Source organism: Strix uralensis, chromosome 37, assembly GCF_047716275.1.
Source record: "Strix uralensis isolate ZFMK-TIS-50842 chromosome 37, bStrUra1, whole genome shotgun sequence".
NCBI lineage: Eukaryota > Metazoa > Chordata > Aves > Strigiformes > Strigidae > Strix > Strix uralensis.
The window spans coordinates 1,728,305-1,752,042 of NC_134008.1; the positions used below are offsets into that span (position 1 = coordinate 1,728,305).

Below are 23,738 nucleotides of genomic sequence, written 5' to 3' on the forward strand. Positions count from 1 at the left end.
TTAGTGACTATATGCTGCTCTGCTAGCAATGACCTGCTGTTCCATATTTCTCAAGTCCATATTCTAAAACTTCTAGTTCTTTTTCTAAATCTTGTACTTGTCCAACTTCCACCTCAGGTATTTAATTTGTAACCACAGTCTGTCTATGGACTCTAAGTTCTTCTTCTCTTTTTATTAAGATGGTTCTCTTAATTTGGGAAATTCTTCAATGTCGTATGCCATGGAATTCTTCCAAGCAGTTTCCTCAGCAGGCAAGAGCCTGCTGTCCTGAAGTCCAGCTCTTTTCATTCTTCCCTTCACTCAGGAACCTCAGCTCTACTTTCTCACCCCTGACTGTTACATCCCTGACCAGCTCTTCCTTGTTTCTAAGTCTGATTTCCTGCAGGACACCGCCCCTCACTGCCTCCTCAGTCACCCTTGTTGGGATGATGTTTTCAAGGAACTCCAAAACCCTCCTGGATGGCTTTCACTTTGCTCTGTTGACCCTTCAGAAATATCAGGATAGTTTAGGTCTCCCATGAGGGCCAGGGCTTCGTCTAGTTTAATGAAGAAGGCATCATTTACTTCCTCTTCCTCATCAGGGGGTCTGTAGCAGACATCCACCCACCACAGTGTTGCCCATGACCTTCCAGCTCTTCAGCTGATTCATCATCCATCACCAGGCAGAGCTCCACACATTCCTGTCCTGCTGCTTTCTCCCATAAAGGGCAACTTCCTGTCTGGGAGCAGCCCCATGGCCTTATAAGTACCAGACCCAAGGACCTCACAGTTTCTCCAGGAGAGGGGATCTGTAGTGCTCTTCAACTCCTGATGCTGTTCTCTTGTGAGATACACCCCAGTTAAGATGAGCCAGATGCAGACAAACATTAAAACCTGACCAAATAGAGCTTCCACGGGAACCTTGAGAAACTCTGGGATTCAGCAACTGAAATCACTTGAAATTTTACAAGGAAATGTTGCCAGTACTATATTGGCATGAAGAGGGAGGCAAATAGCCCCATACATGAGGACAGGTTAGAACCTGACTGGCTGAACAGCAACTCTGAGGAGAAGAGCCTGGACACTACGAGGGATGTCCTATGAGCCAGGAGAGGATGGACATGATGAACAAGGGCAGCTGCCTATGGGGCTGCATTCGGAGGAGCATGGGCCACCCAGACACCCTGATTTACCATCCCTCTCCACTCAGCACTGGTGTGGTCCCACACACATGGGTGTGTCCCAGGGTGTGGCTCCCCTTTTTGGAGAAGTAGGGAGGACCTGGAGAGTGTTGAGTGAAGGTCTGCCAAGGTGGAGTTCGGGATATATTACACATGACCTGTGTGGGGTTGCTGAGGGACCTGGACACCATTTGCCCAGCGTGGAGGTGCCCGGTGTGGAGGCTCCAGGCACTATAGGAGTAACCTGAGAGTGACTGAGGGGTGGTTTCAGAGATGATGGAGCTTCTCTTTGTAGTGAGATACAGCATGAGAAAGGACTACTGTCACAAAGTGCGGCTGGGGAGGCCCAGACTGAACGCAGAGAAATGTCACTCGAAGGGCAGTGCTGTGGTGTAACAAGACACCCAGAGGGAAACTGGAGAAGCCCCAGGCTTTGTGTTTCAATGAGAATCCAGGGAGGACAGAGAGATATCAGTCAAGGAAGGGAGATGCTCAGGTGAGAGCAAGGTGTTGTAGCCGGGTGGATGTCTCCAGCCTGCAGAGAAAGAGGTGCAGGTGTGGGACACGGTGGGACAGCCTGTGGTGGAGGCAGCAGAGAGATGCAGAAAGTCTGAAAATCCCCCAGCAGAGATGAGCTCTTTCTGCCCTTGGCTCTGGCTGTTGTCTCTGCCACTGATGCCAATGAGGAAACACCTTCCCCTTACAGAACTGGGTCACATGGCCTCCTCTTCCCCACCTGTGAGAGACAAGAAACCAGGCCTGCGAGAAATTAAGAAAAACAGCCTGAGAAAGCAAAAGTTACAGCTGATCGAAGAAATGCCTCAAACACTCGCAAGACAAAACTATGAGTCACAGGGTGCATTCTGTGGAGGTCGAAGCTGATAAGGCTGCCTGAATAGCACAAGATGCAGCTGGAGGAGGGAGCCCTGTGGAGGCAGTATGGCTCTGCTCTGGGGCACCTGGACAAATTTCAAGGGCCATCTGTCTGGTGAATGACCTTTGCTTCATTATCCACAAAATGCATATTCAAGTTAACACCCCTCAATATGCTAACGAGGGCTAACATGATCATGTTAATTACATCATCCCATGAAACACCTCATCCCTCCCCGTACATGGGATACGTAGGTATGCGGGTCGACCTAGGGAACGGACCCAAGGAAAGTGGGTATAAATCAAGGGTGGGGAAGAAGGCGGGGGGTGGGGGGGGGTGGGCCTTGACAGTGCAGTGAAGCAAAGAAGATGGATGCAAGCGAAAAGGACGGCTGCCTCCTGGAACCCTCGCTGGAGGGATCAGCTCAGACACCCAGAGCGGTGATCTGTATTTCCCCATTCCCTCTATCTCCCTCTTTTCCCTTTCCCATTAAGAAATGCAAGGCATATTGTATTGCTTGCCACAACTTGCTATATACTTAGCCAATTATTGTGTGTTCAATTAGTACATTGTGGGTAGTTAATAAATATTTGGACTTGGAGACTTGTTGTCCGCTCCATTGGGGATTTGTGAATCTGAGTCACTTGTCTCCCTCATCTGAGCGGGACGTGACATTAAAATTGGCGTAGTCGGCAGGATCCCCTTCAGTGTCGGAAAGTCTTATGAGATACTGGTTCTCTATCCGACAAACTCGGACAGGGAGAACTGGGAATTGGCCCCTCAGTTATATGCTGGGAGAGGGTCAGAGGGATACCGATTCTCTGTCCAATAAGAACAGAAAGAATTGGGAAGTCACCTGTCAGCTCTAAGCCAGGAGAGGTTTGAGCAGTGGCAAGCCATGACTGGCCGGGAAATGTTGGTGCTTGACTGCTCCCCTGTTTTTGAGAAACTGAAGGAGTATAAGGCCTGTCCTCCTCCTTTAGTAGAGGTTTGGGCCCACGATAATTGGCATAATCCAGAAGCAGTGGTAAGCTATTTCAGTGCACTTGTGGGGGTGAAAGGGTCGTGCTCAGGCAAAGGAAAAGCTGTAGTGTGCGCTGTATTGGGGGCAGCACTGACTGCAGCCCCAAAAGATAAACATGTTAAGAAACATTTAGAAGGGGAAATGATCAAATCCTTACAAGATCTGGTAAAAGCTCTCCAGGATCAATTGGTCAAGGAACTTAAAGTTACTGAACAAAAAGCTAAACTCTGGCAAGAGCAAACTGAAGTTTTGAAAAGCCAATTAGCTGATGAGCGTAACATCACTCAGCGACTTCACACGGCTCTGTTAGATGCCTTGGACCGAGAAAAAATCTCATGGTCCGAAAAAGAGGGGAATGAACAAGAAAGCTGCAACCAGACAGATCTTGGCTCTGTTCCAGATAGTGAACAGGGAGTTATGAGTCTGGCAAAGCAGCAGCCAGACCCTTGTATCCAACAAAGGATTTAGAGATAAGCCACGAAATTATTTACCCTGAAAATAAGGGGGCAAATTTAAGACCGTTAATTAAAACGGAGACCACCGATGGTCAGGGTGGAAGAGCTCCGCAGGTCAGCATTCGAACCTCACCATATCCAGCGACTGAGCTTGCGAAAATTCAGGAGAAATATACCTGATGAGCTCAGGAAACCAAGACTGAATACGTGTGGAGGGTGTCTTTGACTGGTGGCAACTGAGTCTTGTTATCAGAAGATGAGGCCCAGGGGTACTGGGGGCCAGGGGTTTTCTTAGTTACTGCCGACAAGAGAGAGTCGTGGTCATTAACTCAACGAGCTTCTTACTGGGCTGGGGGTCTGGACTCCTTGGAAAGGGGGGATCCAGTATGTGCTGAGACCCCAACCATAAATCATTTGACTGAAAGTCTGCAGAAGGCTGCTTGTCTCCAATTAATGCATGACAGGCGTTTGGTTCCACAGCAGCCTGCCCCGATGCTATTAATCGCTAACCCCGATCAAATGACTCCCCTGATTCGGGGCTTGCCGGACTCTTTGAAATCACATGCAGTACAATTACAAGATCGTTCGCAGAATGCATTAGCCCCACAAGGGGGGAGACGGGCAGGGGGAGAAGCCATGACCTGGGGAGAGATAGCTCAGGACTTAATAAATTATGGCCGGAGAATGGGCCTTACCAGGGGAACGGGTAAACCTAAGCCCTCGGTACACAGAGTGGAACAGCAGGAAAATCCGCCTCCTTCCCCTCCGTAAGTTTTAAGAGCAAAGAGAAACCTCTTGTGGACTGAGGGAATTGGACAGGAGATTCCACGAGAGTTAATGGACGGTATGCCTACTACAGTTTTAGAAAAGCTCATTCGAGCCTGGAAAGACAAAAGGAAGCTGCCCCCCTCAACTGAGCAGACCTTTTGGGAGAGGGGAGGGACAGAACTGAAAACTAACGAGATGGTGGTAATTGCTTCTCAAACACCAACTGCCCCTGAAGAGGACTTGATTGATTTAGGGTTGGGAAATTGGACGCACCATCCCCAGTAAGTGAGCCGGGGGATGGCGGGTGGGTCCACTTAAGGAGGCTCACAGAGAATACTAAAGGAGACTTGTTGATTACCTTTCCGCTCGGCCCATTTAAAACTCCAGTTGCATTTCTAGTAGATACAGGGGCTCAGATCTCAGCACTCCAAGCTGATGTTGCCAAGTGGAATGGCATAATTGCTGACAAAAAGTAGATTTGGTTTACAGATGTTTTCGGGGACTCTAAGCCACAGCCAACTGCTTGGGTGAAATGCTGGTTACCTGGGAATGAAACTGCAACAGAGGCTATTATGATCCTGGGAAATTTCCCCACAAATATCCTGGGACTTGACCTATTGAAGGGACAAGCCTGGGTGGATTCAAAAGGAAGGGAATGGAAATTTCTCTCCCCAACTGCCTCTATAAGACTTTTACAGCAAGCGCCTGCGCTTCCTCCTTCTAAAACTGTTAATGTGAAACCTTACGCCTTACCATTAGGTGCAAGGGAGGGGATCACTCCGGTAATAGCAGAGCTGCGGGAGCAAGGGATGATAATTCCAACTCACTCACCCTATGATTCCTCAGTGTGGTCAGTCCGTAAACCTAATGGAAAGTGGCAACTGACAATTGACTATCGGCGATTAAATGCCAATACAGGTCCTCTAACAGCTGCAGTACCTGACATAGCTGAACTGATTGCAACCATACAGGAAGCAGACAGAGATCACTTTGCCTTTACACGGGAAGGCGTGCAATTTACTTTTACACGTCTCCCCCAGGGATATTGCCATTCGTCGACCATCACTCATTATGCACTAGCGCAGGAGCTTGCTCAAATCCCTCCTAGGGAAGGGGTCAGGATATATCAATATATTGATGATGTTCTGATTGGTGGCTCTGATGCTGCTGCAGTGGGACAGACCCAGTCAGGAAATCACCCTGCCCACCTACTAAACAACCAGGTGCATTATATTGGTCCTTTCCGGCTCTCCGAGGGAAAACGCTCTGTATTGGTGGGGGTGGAAATAGTGTCGGGCCTAACCCAAAGAAAAGCTGTATCTCGAGCAACTGCAGAAAATATGGTGAAGGGACTAAAACGCTGGTTTAGCTGCTTGTCTAAACCCAAATCAATCCAATCAGACAGTGGTACTCACTTTATTGCCGGGGTGGTTCAGGAGTGGGCTCAAGATGAAGGAATTCAGTGGATTTTCCATACTCCATACTATCCCCAAGCAAATGGGATTGTGGAACGCACCAATGGACTTCTAAAGCAGGCCCTAAAACCCCTCGAACCAGGATGGCCACAACGGGTGCCAGATGCAGTAATGAAGATAAACAGCTGGTGGGGAATTAACGGGTGCCCACGACTTACGGCGTTCTGTCCTAAGCCTCCATCCATACTCACCGAGAAAAAAGAGACTAAAGACCCTGCAAACCCGCTCCATTAGCCTGGACAACCTGTTCTAGTAGACTTGCCCACTGTGGGGCAAGTACCCCTAACCCTAAAAACTCCCATCAATATTTGTTCGTGGGTGGCTACTGAAGCCCATGGGAAAGAATACCGCATCAATACCAGGTGGATTGTCCCTTCTTTCTAACCATCATTGTTTTGTCATGTATATATGTGTTTTACAGAGCATTGATCCTGGACAACAGGAGACCTATGTTACTTTTAGCACTTTCAATGGTTGTAGGCATTATTGGCTAGTTATTATTTGTAATCTGCTTACATTATTATATAATTTGTGGAATCATACCTGCTGAGTGTGGAATAAATCATTGCCAATCAATTACAATCAACAATCCAGGAAATTTTACAGGGACATTTAATGAGTCCACTTATTGGAAGGCTAACCTGGAGTTGTGCCTTAAGTTCCCTTATTGGGAATCACCTCCAAAGTAAAGGAAGCCTGTGAGCCACCTGTGACTGCAAACTGGTGCTTGCAAATACCAGACAGATTACAGTGCCAGCTCATATAACTGGATGTGCTCCTGACAACACCACATCCATCAACAGCAAGATGCAGTCATCAAAGACTAGTTGAAGGGGTCTGATCCCACAAATTAAGTATTAATGAATTGTACCTGAATATTAAATTGTATTCCCATTTAAATCCTTATAGACCTGATAATGTGATTGTGTAACCTCAAATAGTTTTAGAAAATTTAACTTAGCAATGATATGTACGAACAAGGTATGCCTTTAAGGAATTAAAGGTGCAGACCCAACAAGCATCTAAGATGACGTTGCAGAATCCGGCTAGCATTGCTGAAGGAACATGGACTGTGCGGTGTGCTGAATCTAACTGAGGGAGAATGTTATATCACCATGCACAATGCCACCACCTCTATAGAGGAGACCCGTGCCATGATGAAGAAGATTGCCAACAGGAACAGAGAACTTTAACCAATTGACTGGTTTGATAGATGGAACCCTGGGTCATGGGTCACATCACTGGGATCCTCAGGACTCACGGTGTGGGGAAGATGGCTTGTAAATATTAGTATTGTGATATATATGCAAATTTTTGCTTTTAATAGTATGCCTTGCAGCAGTTAGATATATGCTCTCTCACCTTCTGTCTTCCTTTTCCCTATACCTTTTGGGATCACAACGGTCAAAGAAGAACTTGGAGTGTTTGAGTCACGGGGTGGGATGTGGGAGAAGAGAAACCAGGCCTGCGAGAAACTAAGAAAAACAGCCTGAGAAAGCAAAAGTTGAGGCCGATCGAAGAAATGCCTCAAACACTCACAAGACAAAACTATGAGTCACAGGGTGCATTCTGTGGAGGTCGAAGCTGATGAGGCTACCCGAATAACACAAGATGCGGCTGGAGGAGGGAGCCCTGTGGAGACAGGACGGCTCTGCTCTGGTGCACCTGGACAAATTTCAAGGGCCATCTGTCCGGTGAATGACCTTTTCTTCATTATCCATGAAAAGCATATTCAAGTTAACACCCCTCAATATGCTAACGAGGGCTAACATGATCATGCTAATTACATCATCCCATGAAACACCTTACCCCTCCCCATACATGGGATACGTAGGTATGTGGGTCAACCTAGGGGATGGACCCAAGGGAAGTGTGTAGAAATCAAGGGTGGGGAAGAAAGGGGGGGCCTCTGCAGAGTGCAGTGAAGCAAAGAAGAAGGATGCAAGTGAAAAAGACGGCTGCCTCCTGTGCCTTCTGGAACCCTCGCTGGTGGGATCAGTGCAGACACCCAGAGCGGTGATCTGTATTTCCCCATTCCCTCTATCTCCCTCTTTTCCCTTTCCCATTAAGAAATGCAAGGCATATTGTATTGCTTGCCACAACTTGCTATATACTTAGCCAACTATCATGTGTTCAATTAGTACATTGTGAGTAGTTAATAAATGCTTGGACTTGGAGACTTGTTGTCCGCTCCGTTGGGGATTTGCGAATCTGAGTCACTTGTCTCCCTTGTCTGAGCAGGACGTGACACCTACCTACTTATTCATCCATAAACACCATAATATCCTATCTTGAGCACAAGAATATTCTGTGGGACAATGCTGAAAATTTTACTGACCCGCAGATAAAATATAAACCCTGCTCTCCTCATACCTAGCAGTCTTGTCCTTTCCTCATGGAAAGCAAAGAAGATGACCAGGTCCAATCTCTCTTGGGTAAATTAAGTCACCTTCTTTTTCAGACATCAAAGAACTGTGCTAGGAGCGGACATGCTCCGGAGCACAGTCTTGCACTACCCTGTTCATCCGTTGGAACTTTTTGATAGGTACATGCAATGTTTGGGTGCTGCCAGTCATCAGGGACTGCCCCCAGCTCCATGGCCTTTCAAAGACGATGGAAGTGTCTTCGCTGTGACATTTACTGAGCCTCTACTGTTATGGTGTTGCTGGCATGGAGACCAGCTCTGACCCAGTGGTTCACATGGCCTGCTCCTGCCTGCAGCCACAGGGGTGCCACTGTGGTCACAACGGGACTGCTGAAAGCTACACAAGAGCTTGGGGGTGACACAAATCCAAGGGTACAGCAGGATGGTGTGAATCTGAGGAGAGCCCAGCACTGAAAAGGCCATGTCCTGCTGCTGCCCCCAGCTCACAGGCAGCAGAGAGGCAGTGCCGGCCGAGGCAGTGAGGGGCAGCCCCAAGGGGCAGTGAGGCTGCTCCTCCATGGGGCAGCTGGGCCCTTGGCTCCTGAATCCCTTCTGCCTGCTGGGGCTGAGCCCCCAGCTCCAGAGGAGATCTAAGAGGTGAGAGTAGAGGCAAATTATTACATTCTGGTTTCTTTATCTATGCAAAGAGCCTGGTTCCTCCTGTACGGGAGGCTTACTGGACAGGAAAAAAAAAAAAAATAGTGCAAAGCCTAAGAAGAAGTTGTATGAATAATATATAATTACAATTAATATTATCACAAGTGTAGCAACCAAATACAAAATAGAAGAACAGAAGAAACTATGATAAGCTCGGATTTTACTGAATTCCTGGGAGTTCTGTGAGAATGGCAGGCACCTTATTAATGCTGGAATAATGTTTATTCATATACTTTCCTCAGGGTATCCTTGATCTCCTGGTTCCTCATGCTGTAGATGAGGGGGTTCAATGCTGGAGGCACCACCGAGTACAGAAATGACACCACCACATCCAGGGTTGGGGAAGAGTTGGAGGGGGGGTTCAGGTAGGCAAATTTGCCAGTACTTAGAAACAGGGAGACCACAGCCAGGTGAGGGAGGCACGTGGAAAAGGCTTTGTGCCGTCCCTGCTCAGGGGATCCTCAGCACAGCCCTGAAGATCTGCACATAGGACACCACAATGAAAACAAAACATTCAAAAACTAAACAGGCCCAACTTCCCTGAGGTAGGAGTGTGAGCAGGAGAGCTTGAGGATCTGGGGGATTTCACAGAAAAACTGGTCCAGGGTGTTGCCATGGCACAGTGGTATAGAAAATGTGTTTGCAGTCTGCAGGAGAGAATTGAGGAACCCACTGCCCCAGGCAGCTGCTGCCATGTGGACACAAGCTCTGCTGCCCAGGAGGTTCCCGTAGTGCAGTTTATTAGGTAAAGTAAAAGCCACACACGTAAGCAAACAACACTGGAATTCATTCCCACTTCTCATCGTCAGGCAGGGATTCAGCCATCTCCAGAACAGCAGGGCTCCATCAAGTGTAACGGTGACTTGGGAAGACAAACACCATAACTCCGAATATCTGCACGTTCCTCCTTCCCCCAGTGCTATACTGCTGAGCATGACATCATATGGGCTGGAATATCCCTTGGGTCATTCAGGGTCAGCTGTCCTGGCTGTATCCCCTCCCAGCTCTCTGTGCACCCCCAGGTTCCTCATTGGTGGGGGGGGAGGTGAGGAGCAGAAAAGGTCTTGACTGTGTGTAAGAAAACATCCCTGTGTTATCAACACTGTTTTCAGCACAAATCCAAACCACAGCCCCATACCAGCTACTGGGAAGAAAATTAACTCTATCCCAGCCAAACCAGCACAGGCAGCCTCCCCAGTGTGTCCCATGAACACGGGCACAGGACAGACCCTGGACCTTCAAGTCTTCCAAGGCGGCCTGGCTGGGCGAGGACACTGCTGCATGCTCCCACCCTGCAAATCACACTGTTCACCTGTTCACTGGTGTTTTCATCTGCGGGCCACTTTCATGGGCATGTTCTTGAGATCAGGTTTGGAAGAAGAGCTCAGCCTTCAGGCACTGCCCTGAGGAGATCCTCTTTCATGATGGAACCACTCTTATGGAGGCCGGCTCTGTCACAGAAGTGCCCATTGCCTGTCCCTGCCTGTGGTCTCCAGGACTGCCATGCAGCAGGGGTGTGACCAAGCTGCCAGAGCATTTGGGCCTTACACCAAACTGAAGGGATCAGAAAGAGAGTGTGGAAGTGAAAAGAGAACATCTCTGGAAGACCAAGTGCTCCCTGGCAGGGCTGCCATGCTGGGACTCTCTTCCCCTCCACCTCTGCACACAGAAATAGTCCTTGCAGCTCCATAATGGTCTTGGAGGAAGGACCTCAGAAAAAAAAAAAAAAAAGTCACTGCAGGCCCTTTCTTCTATTTAAACACACAGAGATCATGGCTCCTCATTTACGCAGCCACTCAGTCAGAAAAGAAAAGCAGACAGTGAATTAGAAAGGGGATGACAACATCATTACAAGTAAAATACCAACACCAACAACAGAAAATACACAAGACGGGCTGGGCCTGTAATGAGTTATATTATAACTGCTGTGCAGCAGAAGATGAGCAGTTTATAGTTTCAGAAAAACATCTAGTTATCAGTTTCCTCAGGGCATCCTTGATCTCCTGGTTCCTCAAGCTGTAGATGAGGGGGTTCAATGTTGGAGGCACCACCGAGTACAGAACCGCAACCACCAGGTTCAGGGTTTGAGAGGAGATGGATGGGGACTTCAGGTGGGCAAACATGACAGTGCTGATAAAGAGGGAGACCACAGCCAGGTGAGGGAGGCATGTGGAAAAGGCTTTGTGCCGTCCCTGCTCAGAGGGGATCCTCAGCACAGCCCTGAAGATCTGCACATAGGACACCACAATGAAAACAAAACATCCAAAAGCTAAACAGGCACTAACCATGATAAGCCCAACTTCCCTGAGGTAGGAGTGTGAGCAGGAGAGCTTGAGGATCTGGGGGATTTCACAGAAAAACTGATCCAGGGTGTTGCCATGGCACAGTGGTATAGAAAAAGTGTTTGCAGTCTGCAGGAGAGAATTGAGGAACCCACTGCCCCAGGCAGCTGCTGCCATGTGGACACAAGCTCTGCTGCCCAGGAGGGTCCCATAGTGCAGGGGTTTGCAGATGGCAACGTAGCGGTCATAGGACATGATAGTGAGGAGAGAAAACTCTGCTCCAATGAAGAGGAGAAAGAAAAATAGCTGTGAAGAACATCCCAAGTAGGAGATGTCCCTGTTGCCCCAGAGGGAATTGTGCATGGCTTTGGGGAGAGTGGTGGAGATGGAGCCCAGGTCGAGGAGGGAGAGGTTGAGGAGGAAGAAGTACATGGGGGTGTGCAGGTGGTGGTCACAGGTGATGGCAGTGATGATGAGTCCGTTGCCCAGGAGGGCAGCCAGGTAGGTGCCCAGGAAGAGCCAGAAGTGCAAGAGCTGCAGCTCCTGTGTGTCTGCAAATGGCAGGAGGAGAAATTCAGTGATGGAGCTGCTGTTGGACATTTGTTCACTCCGGGCGTGCGGCACTGTTGAAAGAGGAGAAGACATTGACTAGTGTGGGCAGACTTTTTTGAGTCAATCCTATGCTATTTCCCAAGAAATCCCCTCAAAATTATTACTCTTTCTTTGGAGAAACTTCATTCAACTCCTTTTAGAAGCTCAGGTTTGTGTTGCTGAGGGCACTTTCTTTGAAGGGGCAGAAGACAACATCTCTTGTATTGCTCTCAGCCTGATGACAGGGGACCCCTGAGGGGCAAAAGGGCTCCCTGTGCCCTCGTGCAGTCAGGAGAGATGGTCTGCCCACGAGTGACCTGCCAGTCACCATGCAGGTGCCCTGTGCTTATTACACCTCTCTGCTGGAGGATGATCTCACTAACAATGTACTTTGGAGAAGAATTTGAATTTTGTGAGCTCAGAAGAGTCCAGTCTCAAAGTCCATTGTTCCAAACATTTCTCTCCTTCCCCGTACATCTGAGCAGAGAGTGATGCAGATGGGTCGCCTGGTTCTCTGTTGCCTGGAGCTGTCTCTGTGGGAGATGTTTGTCTCCAAGTCTCCTCTCTGTCAGTGCTCACAGCCCCCATCCCACCTTCTGTGTGCTCAGCGCTGCCCTGCACGACCCTGCTGGCAGCAGGGATCTGCCCAGGGACATCTCTGTGTGTGCAGGGGCTCAGGAGTAACTCAGAAATGTACATTTATGAGAGCAGGGAAATAAAATCCAGTCTCCCACTGCCCTGCCAGAAAACGAAGAGGAGAATTCTCAAAGCACACACTCCTTCCCTATTAGGTAGTCCCCACCTTGACTGTCCTCATGAAAAGTCCCCTTGGAAATTCCCTGGGGGTCATTTGAAGTTCTGAACATCCTTGACAGATGCAGCAACATCTCAACAGCAAAAGGACCCTGTCTTCCCTGACAGGGCATCTCCTTCCCCCCACAGCTTCTCCCCACAGCGCTGTGGGCAGCTCCCCGGGCAGGCTGAGTGCTGACCCTGGCAGGAGGCAGAGTCCCTGCCCCAGCACACAGCCCCTGGGCTGCAGGGACCCTGCTCTGAAGGACAGCCCTGGGAACCCCTGGCTGCATCCACAGCTGCACACCCCTGCAGCCGTCCCCGGGAGAAGAAAGCCGCCATGACCTGTCCCTCTGACAGTGCAGCAGGGAAGCCCTGCTCTGGATCACATCCTCCTCCTCAAGACAGGAGGGAGATTCCTGGCGGCTGTGCCGGCTTCACCAGATCCCCCCACCAACTCCAGCTGCATTGCCCTGCACCCACAGACTTACTGTGCCAAGGGCTGGGAAGATTTCTCCTCCAGTGTGCTCTCAGCATCCTCCCACTCCCATCTGCCTTTCCCCTCTCTGTGCCTGGTTCCTCTGCCCTCGGTGCCTGCAGGCAGTGCCCTCAGTCCTGCTGCGCTTTGCAGAGGAGCTGCTCCTGGGCACAGCTGTCTCTCTGCATTGGTGCCCACTTGCCCTGAGCTCCCTCTGTCCCAGGAGCGCATCCCAGCTCCGCAGTAGAGGACCAGCCCAAGGCATTTTAATGACCCCTCAGGTGGGTTTGGTGCTGAGTCCCTCAACCTCAGCCAGTGATAGGAAGATGAAGAAACCTCTCAAGAAGTCAAACTCAGATGCAAACTACAAAGATACCTGTAGTTTTAGTCAGTCCCGGTGAGGACCATTACTGACAAAGCCTCCTCAGGGGCTGGTTAGAGCAGAAAACTCCAGGCAGTGATGACAGGGAAACAAAGGTTATGTCAAGGTAGAACAAATTCTGAGTAAAACTAGAGGTGTTACATTAAGCAAAAGCGCCAAGACCTGACCCCCAGCCTGTGGGAATGGAGATCCTGTCCCTCACAGGTTCTCAGGGCTCTTCCTGGGGCAGTGTGATGTGGGGATGGGCAATGCCAAGGGCAGGACTACAGTCCAACACCTCCCAGGCTCTCAGGTGGGGAAGGGGAGGCCATGATACCCAGTGCTGTAAGGGGAAGGTGCTTCTTCATCACCATCAGTGGCAGAGTCAACAGCCAGAGCCAAGGGCAGAAAGAGCTCATCTCTGCTGGGGGATTTTCAGACTTTCTGCATCCCTCATCTCCACCACAGGCTGTCCCACCGTGTCCCACACCTGCACCTCTTTCTCTGCAGGCTGGAGACATCCACCCGGCTACCACACCTTGCTCTCACCTGAGTATCTCCCTTCCTTTATTGATATCTCTATGTCCTTCCTGGCTGCTCCTTGAAACACACAGCCTGCGGATGCTCCAGTCTCCCTCTGGGTGAGTTGTTACACTGGACTGGACTTCAAGTGACACTTCTTTGTGTCCAGTCTGGGTCTCCCCAACTGCACTTTGTGGCATTAGTCTTTTGTCATGCTGTATCTTACTACAAAGAAAAGCTCCATCATCTCTGAAATCACCCCTCAGCCACTCTCAGACTACGCTTATAGTGCCTGGAGCCTCCACACCACTGGCCAAAGAACTCCAGGTCCCCCGGCCACCCCACACAGGCCATGGGCACTAGGTCCCGAACCCCACCTTGGCAGACCTTCACTCAACACTCTCCAGGTCCTCCCTGCTTCTCCAGAATGGGGAGCCACACCCTGGGACACACCCATGTGTGTGGGGCCACAACAGCTGGTCATGTCCCAACCTGTCGTGATGTATGGGGCTATTTGCTCCCCTTCCCCCACTGAGGTAGAACTGGCCTCTTTTCCTTGTAAAACTTCAGGTGACTTCCATTTCTGAATCCCAGAGTTTCACAAGGTCCCCACGGAGTGAAGCTCCATTTGGTCTCCTTTTCATTTTTGTGTGTAGCTCGCTCACCCTGATTGGGGTGTCTCTCACAAGAGAACACCATGAGGAGTTGCAAAGCACTACAAATCCCCTCTCCTGGAGAAACTGTGGAGTTCTGGGAGTCTGGTGCTAATAAGGCCATGGGGCTGGACCCAGAGGGGAAGTTGCCCTTTATGGGAGAGAGCAGCAGGAATGTGTGGAGCTCTGCCTGGGGATGGATGATGAGTCAGCTGAGCTGAAGGGTCACGGGCAACACTGTGGTGGGTGGATGTCTGCCACGGACTCCCCGTTGAGGAAGAGGAAACAGATGAAGCCTTCTTCATTTAACTGTAAGAAGCCCTGGTCCTCATGGCACTCCTAAACTATCTCAGTATTTGCTGAAGGGGCAACAGGAGCCATTCAGGAGGGTTTTGGAGTTAATTGACAACATCATCCTGACAAGGGTGACTGAGGAGGCAGTGAGGGGAGGTGTCCTGCAGGAAATCATACTCAGAAACAAGGAAGAGCTGGTCAGGGATGTAACAGTCAGGGGTTAGAAAGTAGAGTTGAGGCTCCTGAGAGATGGGAAGAAGGCAAAGAACTGGACTTCAGGAGAGCAGGATTTGGCCTTCTGAGGAAGCAGCTTGGAAGAATCCCATGCGATATGACACTGAAGAATTTCTCAAATTAAGAGAACCATCTTTACCAAAAGAGAGGAAGATAGTAGGGTCCACAGAGATAAGCTGTGCTTGCAAAATAAAAAGCTGGATTTAGATGCCAGACAAGTATAAGATTTAGAAATGGAAATAAAGGTCTTAGAATACTAACTTGAGAAATCAGGAATCTAGCAGCTCAGTTTCTAGCAGAGCAGCATATAATCACTAACATAAGTGACAATAAAGACAATGCATTCCCTGCAGTCTGGGAACTCAACAGTAAGTCTTGGTCAAATCCATAGGTTCTACTGGGAAGGCCCAGGTTCCTGAGGGTTGGCACCATGGATCCTGGTAGCCTTGCCAGCAATTCTTGGGGATGACCAACAGCTGAAGAGGACATTCAGGACCCGAGAATCTTGGCCCAGTTATTAGCAGGCAGAGGAGCATCCATGAACACTCTTGGGTCATCTGGGGTAAACTCAGGTTGAACAATTCCAGAACAAGCAATGTCAAGTGGCTGTGACAGAGCCCATCATCTTGACCAAATTTTGGAGAAGGTCGCCTTTGAACCAGGGAAATTCAAGGGAGTCATGTGACGAGGCGCATCAGGTCAGTCGGCATAGTAAGGAATATTTCTTATGCTGTCGATGCAGAAGGCAATAAGCATTGGATTGTGCCTCAGAATATTCAAGGAGAATCTCATCAAGCTCATCCATGAGCTGAGGCAAACACTCTGAACAGAGTGAAGGACAGTGAGTGCTGGCCTAACACGAAGAAGATCTCTGGGGTAGGAGGTGTCTGTCTTGTGCCGTGACCAGTGAAGATTACACTGGAGTAAAAACCCCAGCCCAGCACCAACAGAGTGGAGGCCCATGGCCACAACTGCAAATTGATTTCATGGGACCTCTGCCAGTGACAGCTTGAAACACAAAGTGCATCTTGGTAGGAGCAGATCCTTTGAGTAAATGGACAGAAGGCCCCCTTGCAAAACCAACATGGTGGCCACCACTGCAAATCTACTGTTGAACGCTGTTATTTCTTGCTGGGGTCTGCTCCACAGCACTGAGTCTCATCTCAGCACCGACTTTGTTGCAATAATTCTGCATGAGCACTGCAAAGCCTGAACGCGACACGTCCCACCCTGGCTCTGCCAACCGGTGGGGCAGGGGAGAGGAAAAGGCCAGTGAAGGGGCTGAGTTTGGCTGTTGAATGTGGGGTCCAGCAGCGATGAGGAGTCAAGGGAGTGGATAGGAAGAGACGGGCAAAGGCATCACAAGTTCTGATGTTGATTGTGAGGCCACTCCTATTACAGGAGCCTGATTGGCCAGCAGTTGACCCAGCAATTTGGGGACAAGGCGTTCATCACAAAACCGGTCATGCCAGCAGAGACAAGACAAGGAGAGAGTGGAAGGGGACAGGCAGGCCAAGGGGAGCTGGCTGGAATGGAGATGGTTCCACTTCCACTGCAGCAGTCTGCTTGGCCCTCAGGAGACATGCTGGCCAGCAGGCATTGTGAGGTCATCCAGCACATCAGAGAACCCACCCAACAGAAATTGCATCCTCGGGGAGGGGATGAGGAAGTTGGAAGAGGCCCACCTGGGTTCTGATTCTGGAGGTACCTCTGTTATTTTGACCTGACCAAGCATGGCAGAGAGGAATTCTGGGAGGACTAGCCCTCAGATGGGTGAAAAATCTTTTCCTTCTCACCAGGTTGAACATCCCCTCTTTCACCCAACACTCATCTTCCATCCTCGGAACATGCACCATGGTGCAGACCCTAGCTCTCTATTCTTTATGGCCCCCTCGTAGGTGCTGCCAGGCTGCACTGAGGTCCCCCTCAGCCCTCCCTCCTCCAGTCTGAACAAGCCCAGCTCCCTCAGCCTCTCCTCACAGGCAAAGTGATCCAGGCCCAGCTTATCTTGGGGGCCATTCACCAAACCCCTCCAGCTTGCCAACAACATTCCTGTCCTGGGGGTCTGAAATCCAGAGGCAGTAACCTGGACAATGCCCTCTCTTGATCTCCTGGCTGCACTCCTGGCCATCAAGCCCTGGGGGCAGCTGGCCTCCCTTGCTGCCAGGGCACATGGCTGCCTCCTGTCCAACCCACCAAGACCTTTCCCACGGGGCTTCTCCCAGCCAGGCAGCCCCCAGCCTGTGCCATTGCCAGGGGGATGTCCTGCAGGGTCACACACTGCCACTTGTCCTTGCTGCATTTCCTGAGCTTTCTGCCAGTATGTGCTCTCCTGCTCCTTTAGCCCTTTCCCTGAGCACTGAGGCCTGGAAGCCTTTTCAATAAAGACTCAGGCAAGGATGGCATTAAGTCTCCCAGCCCCACCTGTGTCTGATGCTGTTAAATCACCCTCCCCATTCAGCAGCAGCCCTGCATTTCCCTGGTGTAGGCTTGGTCTCTAATGAGCCACTGAAGCTTCTCTTTTTGCTCTTGACTTTCCTTGCCATCACCAGCTCCAGGCAAGCTTTGCCTTCCTAAAAACAATGAAGTCAATCTCTATAAATTTCTCCCCTGTAAACGGTCCTTGCTGTCACCTCCTGGCAGCTGCTTCCTGGCCTCTGTCAGAGCCAGCCCTGTCCCTGCCCTGACCCAGCCTCCCTGCCCCACACAGGCATTATCGTCAAGGGAAGATCCGTGGTGCAGGGAAAGGTTTCTAGGCCAACCAAAACCACAGTCAGTGGAGAAAGGGAAACATGGGTGATCTTTTGGAATGCTGTAGTTTGTTACTGCAAGATATGAACCTACATAGACACACAGACAAAGTCGATCCCTCAAGAGCTGGTCTTACACTGTCTGTCTAGAATCAGGCTCCAGGATCCCCTCGTCCCCCTGTTTCCCCACTCACAGACAAGCACACAGACACACACCCCCCCTCAATGACTGTCTCCAGCACAGTCACAGAACCGTTGATGCTGGAAGGCAGCCAGCTTCCACCTTCTCTGTGCTGCCTCTTCATGCTTCATTTCAGTCAGGAGCTCCTTTCTCATCCCTGCCAGCCTCCTGCCACCTTTGCATGACTTCCTGTATGTTGGGGTGGACTGCTCTACAGATGGAAGAGATCCTTGACAATCAAACACCTCCCTGCACCCCTCTTCTCTGCAAGGTGGTATCCCATGGGATTCTTCCAATCAAGTCCCTCAGCAGGCCAAAGCCTGCTCTCATGAAGCCTTGTTCCCTTCTCTCAGGAGCCTCAGCTCTACCTTTTCACCTCTGACTGTTCCATCCCTGACCACCTCGTCCTTGTTTGTAAGGATGAAGTCCCACAGGGCACCTCACCTCACTGCCTCCTCAGTCGCCCTTCTCAGGATAAGTCAACAAGCTCCAAAAGCAGCCTGTGTGGCTTGCACCTTGCTCTGTTGCCCCTTCAGCAGATATGGGGATAGTGTGAGTCCTCCATGTGTGCCAGGGCCTGCCAACATGAGGCTTCTTCCAGTTGTCTGAAGAAGGCCTCATCTACTTCCTCTTCCTGACCAGGAGGTCTGGAGCAGACATCCACCCACCACAACATTGCCCACGTTGTTCTACCCTTCCACATTGACCCCTCAGCTCTTAGCTGACTCCTCGTCCATCCCCAGAGACAGCTCCGTGCACTACTGATGCTCTTTTCTATAAAGGACAATTCATGCTCTAGGTCAAGACCTATGGCCTTATCAGTACCAGATGCCCGAGACCCCAGTGTTTCTCCAGGTGGTGGTTTGGGCCAGCTTATTCTTCCAGTGGTTACTTGCAGACCCTCTGGGACCTCTATTGTCCAGTCCAGACTTAGCCTCTCAAAAATACCAGTTTCCCAAGCCTCTTCTAGTCACTGGCTGCTCTGGTTTCACTAATGGTTAAACCCACCAACATACACACCAATGTGACATGCACACACACTGGTCTCGCAAGTTGCTGTCCCCCAAAGAACAGTTGGAAGAGCAACTGATATCAGCTACCTGGACTTATGCAAAGCAGTGGACACTGTCCCGCATGACATCCTTGTCTCTAAATTGGAGAGAAATGGATTTGATGAATGGGTCACTCAGTGGATCAGGATTTGGATGGACAGTGACACTCCAAGGGTTGTAGTCAGTGGCTCAATGTCCAAGTGGAGATCAGTGATGAGTGGCATCCTCAGGGGTTGGGATTGGGACTGGCACTGTTTAACATACTTGGCGACATAGACAGTGGGATCAAGTGCACCCTCAGGAAGTTCACGAACAACACTAAGCTGTGTGGTGCGGTCAACACACTGGAGCAAAGGGATGTGCCATCCAGAGGGACCGGGACAGGCTAGAGAGCTGGGCCTCTGCAAACCCCCCTGCATCTCACTGCCCCCAGGAAGAGCCTTGAGGATCCCAGGAGGGAAAGGATCCCCGTTCCCAGGGGATGGGCATCAGGGCTTGACCATCCTGTTGGTGAAACCTATCAAGGCATTTCACAGTCACCTGAACATTTGATTTTCAACCCGTAAGCAGTGCCTCTGAATTCCTGCTTCCCCAGCCCCCAGGAACAGGAACCTTGTCTCCTTATTCCCTCCCTGGCCTCTTCAGTCATGGCCCTCGCTGGGGATCACTAACACCCTCAGAGACTTGGAGGTTTGCTGCTGACTTTTACTTCTCTAGAGGCCACTTCAATCCCTTTTCTGGACCTGCAGTTCAGGAACTTGGCACCAGAGGGCTCATTAACACACAAATCCCCCTGACAAGCCAAGTCTCTAGGCAGAACTTAATTCCTCACTTCTGAAGTGGTTAATTTGAGAGGTTTCAGGTGTGCAGTCAAAGTGAAAAGCTTTCAGCACTAAATGCTGATAAGAAACAATTTCTTCTTTTTCCACTACTCCTTATTTTTCTGTTCACACATTAAGTGACATCAGCAAACTCCAATGGATGTTGATCCTGAGCATCTCCTGACAGAGGCTGAATATGTCGGGAAGCCAAGACCCTCTATGTCAGACACTCTGGGGACAATCTTTGTCCCTACCTCCAACTCCATATTTCCCTCATCAGTCCCACGGGACTTCTAGCACCTTTTTTCAAATCTGAGCTTTCTCCAGGACAGGCTGTAGCTGCATCTTTCAGCCCTTTGACACCAACTCCCACCTGCTGTACTTGGAAAACAACCTGCACATGGACACAGAGGATGTTTAATTGCCAGAAAGCGAAATCAATGGAAGGCATGGTTCAATAAACAATAAAATACACTCCTCTGCTGTATATTAAGTCCACCTTACCTCCTCTGAAGGCCACTTTCCACAGTGGTGGTGGCCCTTAGACTAAAGAAAAACACGTTTTTTTCCAAACAGAGATCCCAAGAACACCCAAAACACCCCCTGCCCAGACTCTGTCCATATTCACTCACAGAGAGTCACACCCCGAAGCCACGAGCTCCCTCGAGCTTCCCATCTGCATCCCATCCCTTCCCATTCCCATCTGCAAACCCACCTGTTAAACAGGACTGGACTCAGTATTGGCCACTGGGGTTCACCACTGGTGACCTGCTCCCAAGGGGACTTTGTGCTCTTGGCCATGGCCTTCTGGATCCGGCCATTCACCCTGTTTCCAGTCCACCTCACTCACACCTATCAGGATGTGATGGGATGCAGTGTGAAAAGAATTGTTAATATGGAGGTGAAACACCTTCCCTGCTCTCCCCTCACCCACCAGCTGAGACATCTCATTGCTGTGGTGGGTTAACCGTGGCTAATCACCAAACTGCCACCCAGCTGCTCGCTCACTGCCTCTCCCACCCCAGCAGGATGGGGGAGAAAATAGGAAGAATGGGAATGAGAAAGCTGCTGGGTGGGGACAAGGACAGTGAGATCACTTGCCAGTTCCCATTGCGGGCAAGACTTGCCTTGGGGGAAAGTAATTCAACTTACTTTCAATTAAATTCAGGTAATGGGGGAAAAAAGACAAACATTAGAACAACACTTTTCCTCCTCCCTGACCCAGGCTCAGCTTCACTCCTTCACTCCAGGCTCCTCTCCCCCTTCCTGAGCAGTGCAGAGGCGTTTGGGATTGGGGGTCACAGCCAGTACATAACAGTTTTTCTCTGCTTCTCCTTCTTTCCCACAGTTTTTCTCTGCTCTGGCACTCCATGGTCCTCCATGGGCTGCAGGGAAGATCTGCTCCACCAGGGAGCACCTCCTCCTCTTTCTCCAACACTGGTGTTCCCTCCATAGTTTCTCAATGTGTTTGTTCCCTCCAGCTCTACAGGTCTGGTGTTTTCTGCCCCTTCTAGAATATTTTTAGAGACACGTCCAGTTTTGCTGATGGGCTGATCTGTGTCCTGTGTTGAGACCATTGTGGAGCTGGAAACAGATCTGTGTGGCACAGGGCAACCCCTGGCCTCGTCCCACAGAGCCACCCTTGCAGCCCCTCCAGGAAAGGTGAGGTGCAAAAAACTTTTTTTTTTTTTTCTGTTGAACTATGGTTTCCTGTATTGTTCCTTTTTGTCAATTAAGAAACAACTTCCTGTGAGTGTGTGCAGGCAGTTCTCCAAATAGAGCAGGTGGGAATTGGTGCAAATGAGCTTCAAACTTCAGCTACAGACAGAAAGACTGGATCTGAAAAAGCCCAGGGGTCTGAGAAGAGAGACCTCAGTGGTGAGACATAGTGACAAAGGTTGACCACAGAGTGTGTGACCTCCCTGAGATTGCTTTTCCTGCATGCTTTTTCAGACTCCATCAGGGCACACGCAGAGTCAGTATAAATTGGAGAATGCAGGTATTTCTTGATCTGGAAGGTGAAAACTGGAGAAAATTGCTAAAACAAAATTTAGAAAAAATTATTTAATATGTGAGCCTTCTCTTCTTAGGCTACACTCTGGATATTTGTCTCTTTGCAAGAATGCAAGAATTAATAAAAATTATGCAGACAGATGTTGCTTTTGAAACCACACAGCTGTTTCCACCACAAGCTGTCCTACAGCGTCTTCCATCTCTCTCTGTTCCTCACCAGGCTGTAGACACCAACACACTACCCCATCTCTCTCTCACACCAGCATCTCCTCTCCTTTACTGATGTCTCTCCATTGTTGCTGTCTTTGTTGCTCCAGCAGGTTCCAAGGAGCCCTGTCAGCTCTCCTTCATCCAAGGGTGCATTGCTGAGAGGCTGCTGAAACTTGTCCAACCCTTGGAATGTTACCCCAGCTGCTCTTCCACATAAGCACCACTGATACCACCCCAGGACACCTAGCAAGTATCAAGCATCACTACATGACTCTGGACAAGATGTTGAAAGGCATTCGGGCACAGGTGACCTTCTCAATTCTGCTGGTGGATGGAAAAGTTTTGAGAAGGGAACAGACCCTGCAGGTAAACAATTGGTTGTGCCACTGGTGTTAGTAATGGGTTTCTATGACCTTGAGACCCTCCCCAAAGAAGAGATGGGATTCACCTGATGAAGTGGGACAAAACTACCTTTGCTAACAGCCTGGCCAAAATTGTAAGAATAGTTCAAACTAAAAGGGTGTGTGAAAGTGGACAATGGCAAATAAACATGTGAAGTAGTGTTGGACAGGTTTTCAAGGAAAGGGTCTTGATTGATGAAATCAGAGGGAAAGTGCTAATAAACGAAACAGAGCTTAGGAGGAAACACCTCAAACATATGCACATAAAGAAGGAGATGCCCACAGGACAGCATGATGGAAATGCTCTCCTGCCCTTTCTGGGAGATCGGCATGGCTGGACACCTCTTTTCAGGGCTTGCACAGTAATTCTCACAGCGTGGAGAGCAAACAAGAGGAATTAGATGTCCGTGTGCAGTTACAGAGCTCTAGTCTCATTTGGATAACAAAGATGTGGGGCATTGCTGACACCACTGCAGTGCTGTGATGGATGAATGCTGGCGTTTTAGAAGGACAGGCTGAAAAGGCGAGGGAGGGGAGTTGCCCTGCCCATGAGAGAGCAGTGGGAATGCATGGAGCTCTGCCTGGGAAGAGGTGATGCGTCAGCTGAGAAGCAATGGATTAGTGGGCAGAGCCACGTGGGCTACACTGTAGTGAGTATCTGCTATAGGTAATCAGGATGGTTTGGGAAGAAGCAGATGAGGCCTTCTTCAGGTGTTCACAGGTTTGGCTCCTCATGGGGACTTGAAACCCCTTGATCTCTGCCAGAGGGGAAATACAGCAGGGCACAAGCTGTCAAGAAGATTTCTCAAGGGTAGCCATGATAACTTCACAAACATTGAGACATGGGGCTAGGAAATCCAGAGCCCATCTGGGTTAAAATCTGGGAAGAGAGTTGAAGGGCAGCAAGAAAGTATTCTAGAAGCACAGGAACAGCTGAAGGAAGGCTGGGGAAAATCTGGGACTCTGCTGAGTAGGGGAGGGGTCCAGATGACTGTCCTGATTGAATATTGGTGTGGGTTCTTATATGATCCCAGGAGTGAAATTAAGACCCAAATTAGGTCAGATGCCATACAACCATTAAGCTTTACTCCCGTAAGAAGAGGTCATAGCAATAGGACAGAGAGAAGAAGAAAGAAAAAAAGAGTCAGAACAACTAAGCAAGCAAACAGAAGAGATGCAGCAAGATTAGATACCACCACCATGAATCCAGCACTGTCCCGTTGGCTCAGTTTCGGTGCAGATGATGGGGTCTGAGAAAAGAGTTC

General features: G+C 49.7%; 1 protein-coding gene and 1 long non-coding RNA gene across 2 annotated transcripts in view; one reads left to right on the forward strand and one right to left on the reverse strand.

The window, feature by feature from the left end:
* The window catches only part of LOC141937094 (uncharacterized), a 786,032-nt gene that overhangs the window by 610,715 nt on the left and 151,579 nt on the right, over positions 1–23,738 (forward strand). The window lies entirely within an intron of this gene.
* LOC141937077 (olfactory receptor 14J1-like) lies at positions 10,755–11,720 on the reverse strand. The gene has a single exon (XM_074854479.1). The coding sequence runs from the start codon at positions 11,718–11,720 to the stop codon at positions 10,755–10,757; it is 966 nt and encodes a 321-aa protein (XP_074710580.1).